Below are 8,490 nucleotides of genomic sequence, written 5' to 3' on the forward strand. Positions count from 1 at the left end.
CTGTTCGCAGAAATGATGGACTACCAGACGGGGAAAAAAATATGGCCGTGTGATAAGTGTGTTTTCTTGTGTGCTTTGACGAATGAAGATTGTTTCGCGTCAGTGTGCGCGAACCCTAATATGTGAGACGATGCAGACTAAACAGACGTTTGCTCATGGGCCAACTCCATGAATACAAATTCGGGAAAGGACGAGTGCACCTTGCTTCTCTCGTCTAATAGTGAGTGAATGAGCACTGCCTACCTTTTTTTTCCTCCTTTCTTCCATCCAATCACAAACGGAAACCGCGCTGACTTCACGGGCCGCTGACTCATCCATTCATACATTTGTTTTGATTATTTATTAAAACCCAATCCCATTCAGAGTAAATGGGGGCCACATATTTATAATGAAGGAGCCATTGTACCGCTGCAATGGCGCGACTGAAACTCAGCAGGTGAGTTTGTTTGTAGATGAAGTGGAGGGGGGAAAAAAAGCAGTGTTTTTCAGTTTGATCACTTTGTTTTATTTGTTGAAGTGATTTCTTAGAGGAAGTGATAGGTAGGAAATTGACTTTTTAGAAAGGAAAGATAGTGTTTGTATTTGTGTGTGTGACGGAGAGAGAGAACGAGAGAGGGAAAAGGGGAGGAGACAGAAAAGGAAGGGAGTGGGACAATATAGTGAGAAGGTTGAGGTCCAACGGGGACTTGATTCATTCACTCACTCTCCTTCTGACTCTTTGCATACCCGCACAATAGCACCTGCACCATTTTTTTAGGTAGTACACGCAGGTGGACAGTGTATCTTTGGATACAACATGGAGGGAGAATTACACAATTTAGTGGGAGAGGATTCACATCCCAGTAGACACTTGCTTTAGTTAGGAGAAGAAGAAGGAAAAAAAGTGCTACATAACACTTGACACAATCCACTCTGTCCAAAGGAGCAGTAGGGAGAGCCGAGGAATCGGAACACTGGAGCTCAAGGATAAGCCATGGACACTGCGTACATCCCAACACACCTGGAGGTGAGTACTGCATACACGTGTAAATACATAAGTGATCAGAAATAATTTGGGATTATGAGATGAAGTAGAATTCAGCATTTGCCATTCCCGTTTTTATCCAAATGAACATTGCTTATACATTTTTTAAATGGACTTTTTAATATTCTTTCTCTTTGTTAGAGTCAATGTGATACAACCATTGTCATGGAAACTGAATTGTGACATTTTGTTGCATTGATTTGTTTATTTTTTTGCCCCTGAATTGGAATGGTTGAAAAAATTGTTTACTGTAAAGCATTAGTTAAAAATCAACTTTATTAGTTTGTTTTTACATATTTAAATTCAAACTGTGGCTCTCTAAGATAGAACCTAACAAAAGTTGTATTGCATTTTTTAAGATAAATATTCCTAATAACTTTCCATTTCAAATTATTTGGGTAATATCTGGTTGAAGATTCTATGTTTCTGGAGATAGAGAATTCTAGATTCAACTACACTTAAAGGAAAAAAATACAAAGTGGGATTAGAAGAAAAAAAGTTTAGTGCAACAGTAGTCCAAACATCTGTCAGATCTATCAATATTTCATGAATGACTGAAAATAATATTCACTTACACTATTCTAAAATTTAGGAGCACTGGCAACAGACTATACTTACTACAACTGCTACTTACTTTTACTCACAACGACACTTTTTGTGTACATTTAAATCTAACCAGTTGCATTTATTGAATTTCATTACAATGCTGAAATAAAAACACATTTCCCCACTGTCCTATCTACAGCATTTAGTTGACAAATAACTACATTTTGCATTCGTGTGCATGACATAAGCTACAGTACTATTTTATATGACAATACATCAGCCAGAGCAGTGCATTGTGGGACTTGAAGCAACAGTGATGCATTCTACTCAGTGCCCTCACCTGTGGTATTTTTAGATGCTATTGCATGACACTTCAGGGTGCTTGAGGACTCCAAATACTCCTGTTGGTCTGGGATTGCACTGCTTAAGACATTAGTCGCAAAGGGGGAAAGACACACACACACACAAACACACACATACACATATGAGTACAAAGACAGCAGTTGCTCAATCCAAACTCCAGTGCGAGAAAAGCTACCTGTTCCCGTGTTCCCATTATGAGTTCAAAGAGTGGCAGGTAATGCAGCCCGCAAATCGTGAGGCCGCCACCGCCGCCGCGATCCTCATTAATGCGAAAAGCAGGCAGTCTGTGTTTTTCGCATAGCTGTCAGACGCGAGCATGACGCTCACAGTCATCGGTGAGAAATGTCAATATTTCCACCCATGCTTGTCATGAGAGGAAGAGGGAGGTGGAGCTCTCTCGTTTGAACCACAATGCACCTTTATACTGTATAGCATAGGTTTATGTACTACCCCTTACTTTGTGAGGTAGTACTTATAGTTATTCTACTTTAGTGTGTGTATATGTGTATATATATATATATATATATTAGTATGAAATTATGAAATGTGTAAGCGTATGTATGCTAAAAAAAGATAAGAATATTATGTATTAAGGCATTAAAATGAATATTATTTTGCAAGTGGCAGCTGAGTAAACATATGTACACATGGATGTAGACACAAATAAAAATAAACTTATGTTATGCACACTCATATGGCGAACTTGGATGTAGACACACAAATTAAACTAAAATTGTTATGTACACTCATAATATGGCGAACTTCGATGTAGACACACAAATGAAAATGAAATTATGTTAAGCACACTCATAATGTGGTGAACTTCAATGTACACACACAAATGGGAATGAAATTATGTTATGCACACTCATAATATGACAAACTTGGAAAAGGCAGGCACTGATGGATCATAAAAGTGAGTACAGGTGTTCCCAATATATTGAATTTGGAACTAGACCATGAATTAGATCAGTATTCTACTAAAAAATATGACCGGATTGGAGTTAGCCCACTTTTGTTTTTACTCAATTTTAAGCGGGTGATTGTTGAGCGCAACAGAGAGCGGACTAGGGAGGGGACTGAGAATTTCAGCAAGCGAATGAGAGAGGGAGCGAGGAGGAATTTGGGAAAAAAGAACACGGGAAGAGCAACAGGAAGGGAAAGTTGAGAACCAGGCGTAACATGAAGACAGCGGCGGCGGATAAATCAACCAGCTGTGGTGACACTCGGGGGGCCGTCTGTGTGCCGCACTCTTCCGCAAAAACACCATTCATACAAGGCTTTGGAAAAATCGGATAAAATAGAGAGTGAAAGACACACCGTTGGGGTAAAAGGGACACGCTCGTAGTGAAGGAAGGAGGAAGGGGAAAAGCCATGTTGAAATAAACAGATAAAAACAGAGGATGGGAGTTTATCGCCGCGCTGCCGGACGGCTGCGCGGCGAGGTCAGGCCACGTACAATATATCTCTTGGTGGACACCACCTTTAAACCTTCATCTCACCTTAGTCAAAATAATTCATCATGCTATTTTTTTTTAAGCTGACAGGAATGTTCGGTATCAAAAAAAATAAAATAAAAAGAACAATCGTCTTTTGAGTGGGCAGTGAAGGGGGTCGTGATAAAAATTTCAACATTGTCGTTGGGTGGAGGTGAAGGGGAATCTGCTTAATAATCTTCTAATATACATACATACATGCACAAATATGTTTTTGGCCACTCCCAGTCAAAATGGATTGGACGTCTCGCGTCTTTTAGGTGAGAAAGTGATTAAAAATGTCCAAAAATTAATAGGACGGGAGGGAAAATCTACAGAAAGTGACCCATGGGAGAGCAAAACATGGTATTTTCTAGTTGTTTGTAGTTGCGGGTACCTCCAAATCAGCACCTTTTGAAAGCGGGGAGTGCCCCGACCCTGTTGTGTGAACCTTTGACCTTTTGAGTATCTTTTAGTAGACGAGGAAAGTACAGGCGAGATGTTTCTCTGCTTGTTGTCATTCCACTTTTCGAAACGCTAACGTCTCCTCTGTAATTGTCCTTCTCTGCCTTGGCCTCAGGTGAAACAAAGCGAGCGGGTGGGGCCGTCGGTCGCAGCGTGACCGACGGCTCGCGACGATCCCACGCTGCTTTTCTCGTGGCCTTTGAACCCGAGCCGGCGTCCGCAATCACGTATGCATAAAAGCATAAACAGATATGGTCACACCTGTTGCCCGTTTCTGTAAGTGCGGACAGATTAGCGGCCATTATAGCATCGTTATGTGTCAATTCGGGCCATAAACGCCTCGCTTATCTGGACTCGAATCGATTGCGAGTCTCGTAAAGAGATAAAGGAGGGCAGCCAAGGAGTTTTTTTTTCTGTAAAGAACTTGGGAATCTCGTGAAATTTGAGCTCTTTTGTGTGGCTTTTTTAACCCTAATTTTCACCTCAGGTGGGCCGTTAGGTCTGTAATGACTGGTTGACTTATTAACTAACATCTGCGTCATGATGGTATGCGGGTAGCCGTGATTGTTAGTGTGTGACCTCCCATTTTGTGTTCACGTTCCCACAAAAATAAGGTGTGTGGGAGGGGAAGGTCATTTTTGACTATCAGGAATGTGTTTGTGAATTAACATGAAAGCAGTTGGAAAGTTGTCAATCGGCTTCCTGAGTTTATCTGTGGTCATTTCAGACGATGAAAATAAAATGTCGAAACACGTGGGAAAATGTGGTGAGGTCTGAAGAAGCTTAAACTGAACTTTGTGGCCATAATAATCATAAAAGTTGCAGTATATCTGACGCAAACACAACACTGATCACGACCTAAAGAACAATTCAGTGTGGTTTCAACATCATGTTTTAGGGCCGGTTTTCTACAGCAAGTTAAAGATGGGCAAAAAAATGTGAAAAGTACAACAACTGAACTTTATTGACCGTTATTACAATCATTTAAAATGGTTTGGTGAATCCGTTTGAATGCTAATAATGCTTCTCCCGTTAGGTCCACCATGCTCCCTGCTAACATCCTGCTCCTCATGGTCCTGCTGCTACCCCAAGCCTCGCCCAGTGGTCAGGGTAACACCGGCGAGGTGGACAATGGTGGGCTAGCCACCTCCGAGCCCTCCCCGAGCGAGTCCTTGGCTCAGACCATCCAGAGTCTGCTGCTCAGCCGCCTAGGCCTGCGGTCGCAGCCCAACCCTCGGCCCGGCGTGCCAGTTCCCCAGTACCTCATGGACCTTTATCGCTTCCACCAGCAGCAGTACCACCTGCTGGAAGACCCTTCCTTCACATTCCCCAGCGAGCACGTGCAGCGGGCCAACACCGTACGCAGCTTTCACCACAACGGTAAGAATGCGCAAGAGTCAACATGAGAGACCTTTAGAGTGCCCCAATTGTTGGATATTTTATCAGCCTGAAGTGATGTCCAAATCTACTTTATGACTGGTGCAGTTATCTTTGACGAGTCTCGTTTAACAATCACAACATGTCATACGCCTTGAGCACGCGCACAAAAGATTATGTGGGTTGCCCCTGTACGTGTAGACACACACATTTGTGTATGCACTGAACCCGGGTCATGTTATTTAAATGATGAATGTGCTGCTTATATGTACCAGTAGTCTTTGTATGTATATCTATATGCATGTATATGTATGGGTGTATATGTATGGGTGTATATGTATGGGTGTATATGTATGTGTATATGTATGGGTGTATATGTATGGGTGTATATGTATGGGTGTATATGTATGCGTATATGTATGGGTGTATATGTGTATGTATGTGTATATGTATATATACATGTATATATGGATATATATATATATATATATATATTTATATATATACATATATATATATATATATATATATATATATATATATATATATATATATATATACATACACATGTGATGCAGTTGATTGTAAGAATCTCAAGCTGTTGGTGGCAAAAAAATGTGTCATTTTTGAACGGGTCAATTTTTAAAACAACTTTTTTTTTCTCCCTTGTTGTTTCTGTAGAGCCTCTCACAGCGGAGAACCATAAATGGACTCACATCTCCTTCAACATTTCCTCCATCCCCTCGGATGAGAAGGTGCTTTCGGCCGAGCTCCGCCTCCTGCGCACCGCCAGGACCACGTCCCTCAATCCCGGCCCCCGCAGATTTAACCTATACCTCTCCGGGCGGCGAAAGGACGCCCGTCCCACGCTGCTAGGGACCAGACTCCTGGCCCCCGTGCCTCAAAATCAATCGTCCGCCGGCCTTTGGGAAACGTTCAACCTGGACGCGCAACTCTTTGATTTGGCCCTGAACGGAGACGAGGACCTGGGCTTCCTCTTGGAGCTGGTGCCGGAGAACAGTACCGGTCAAGGGCCGGGGGAGGGACAGAAAGGGGGTCATTTGAGGGTGCGCAGGTCCGTGGGGCAGGACGAGCACATCTGGGCCCAGGAAAGGCCCCTGCTGGTCACGTACGGTCACGACGGCCGCGGAGAGCCGTTGGTTCGACGCGGCGGGAGGAACCTCGGCGGCGTGGCCGGGAACAGAGACCGAAAACCGCGCCGGGTTAAAGCGTCTAAAACGCCCGGTTTGGGGGGCCAAACGGGCAGGGTGAAACGAAACGGCGGGCGCGCCGCCAAGCTCAAGCGCCTCTCCCGCAACCGCTGCCGCCGCCATCCCCTCTACGTGGATTTTAACGACGTGGGTTGGCACAAGTGGATCATTGCGCCCAGCGGGTACGACGCCTTCTTCTGCCTGGGCGAGTGCCGTTTCCCCCTGGCCGACCACATGAATTCCTCCAGCCACGCCATGGTGCAGACGCTGGTCAACTCTGTCAACGGCGCCGTGCCGCGGGCTTGCTGCGTGCCCACCTCGCTCAGCCCCATCGCCCTGCTCTACCTGGACCCTCAAGATCGTGTCGTGCTCAAGAACTACCAGGACATGGTGGTGGAGGGCTGCGGCTGCCGGTAGCGCGCCGGATAAACCCGGGCGCTAGACCGTGGCCATTAGCGTGAACTTTGCCGACAGAAAATACCATGGCGCTTTCCCGCTGCACGGTACCGGAAGAGGTGCAGAATGAGACAAATTCGCCTGAGAGGGGACTGCTGTTAAATTGACATTGTTCAGTATAACAAGCAACGTGGGGTACACACTTAACCATTAAGCCATTAATATAAGAAAAGTATTATTTCCCACAGGATCAAAGTTAGCTCAAAAGTTACTTTCAGATATCCGTACAAAATCGAAGTGGTTATTTTGTACTGTGCGCTCTCTTAGGATAGAGTCATTTTACTGACTAAGTGTATACCTGTCAACCTTGGCCAATTCCTCTCCTTAATAATGATTGCAATTCCCCTTATTAAGCGACTAAAAACCCGTACAAATGCAACGGGGCACATATTTACTTACATAAGGCGCACTTAAAAGTCTTACATTTTCTCCAAAGTGGACGGGATACCCAATCGGTGCACTAAATCAAAATTGTGTAGATGTCGCTGTATGACCAAGACAGCTTAACTGTCTGGGTACATTGCTTGCTGACGCGCTATATTTATATAGTGAACAGGCGGACATGTGAAAGGGAAATGCGCATATCATCCGTGACCGGATGATTCGTCGCAAGACGTTTCGCCGACGGACGTTTCGCCGACAGACGTTTCGCCGAACGTTCATTCGGCCAAATGGAGGTTTCGCCGAAACGGGATCCGCGCGCTCGCCCCGCCCCCGGATCGTGTGTGTACCCATTTGGCCCGAAATGGGTAAAACAAGATCGGGTTTACAAAAAAAATTGTACTTCAAAAATATCCCGTACAAAAGTTGTTATATGGTGTACACAATTTGAAATGATCAACAAACGTTGACAGGTATGCTAGTTTACACAGATTGGTCACAAATTTTACCCCTTAGGAATCCCAGTAAACCCAGTATGTTATTAGAAAGTGGTCAAATTATCCTACACGATTATCCAATGGAGTGCCAAAGAACATATGCTAATAATGGAACCAGATTTGAGCATTTTAACCATCACAAAGCGATCAGAAATCTCAGTAAGATTATCCTGAACGATGTTCAGAGTGATTTGACAGATCTCATTCTCAATTCTCGTTTAGTTTAGCGCGTACCCCGTTCAATGAGTCGGTACCGTGCAGTAAGGAAAACCCATTTTTGGAGATTGTTTTGCAATAACAATAAGCAGCAGCTATCAAAGCATTGTAAAGAACAAAAAGAAAGACTGCGACCATCTATGAAGAATGTCGTCAGATATTTAATAAACACAAAACACAGCAATGCTGCCAGGAAAACTGCGCTTGTGTTTTGAATGTACGCTATTATTTAAAAAAGAATAAAAAATAAAAAATATACGTACTTTAACCCGCCCGCCGTGCCATTGTCTAAATTAAAATGTATTTAAAGGGTGCGGGTTTGCGGTGTATTTAGTCTTGGTGGTATTTAAGGAAGCCTCACGCTCATAAATTATGGCTGTATATTGTATGTTTGTGCGTCAGGTCACCTGAGCAACTTAAGTAACAAAAGCCGTGTTTCTTTGTGTGTGTTTGTGTGTGTTATTTAGGGGTTGCACAGA

At 43.7% G+C, this 8,490-nt stretch overlaps 1 protein-coding gene across 1 annotated transcript; it reads left to right on the forward strand.

The window, feature by feature from the left end:
* The first annotated feature begins 424 nt into the window (after nucleotides 1-424).
* bmp16 (bone morphogenetic protein 16) lies at nucleotides 425-7,550 on the forward strand. Its single transcript, XM_077611562.1, has 4 exons — nucleotides 425-436; nucleotides 923-1,006; nucleotides 4,910-5,253; nucleotides 5,932-7,550. Exons 3-4 carry the CDS (start codon nucleotides 4,917-4,919, stop codon nucleotides 6,876-6,878), a joined length of 1,284 nt encoding a protein of 427 aa, XP_077467688.1. The 5' UTR covers nucleotides 425-436; nucleotides 923-1,006; nucleotides 4,910-4,916; the 3' UTR covers nucleotides 6,879-7,550.
* The last annotated feature ends 940 nt before the right edge of the window (nucleotides 7,551-8,490 follow it).

This window comes from Stigmatopora argus, chromosome 10 (genome assembly GCF_051989625.1).
Source record: "Stigmatopora argus isolate UIUO_Sarg chromosome 10, RoL_Sarg_1.0, whole genome shotgun sequence".
In the NCBI taxonomy this organism is placed as follows: Eukaryota; Metazoa; Chordata; class Actinopteri; order Syngnathiformes; family Syngnathidae; genus Stigmatopora; species Stigmatopora argus.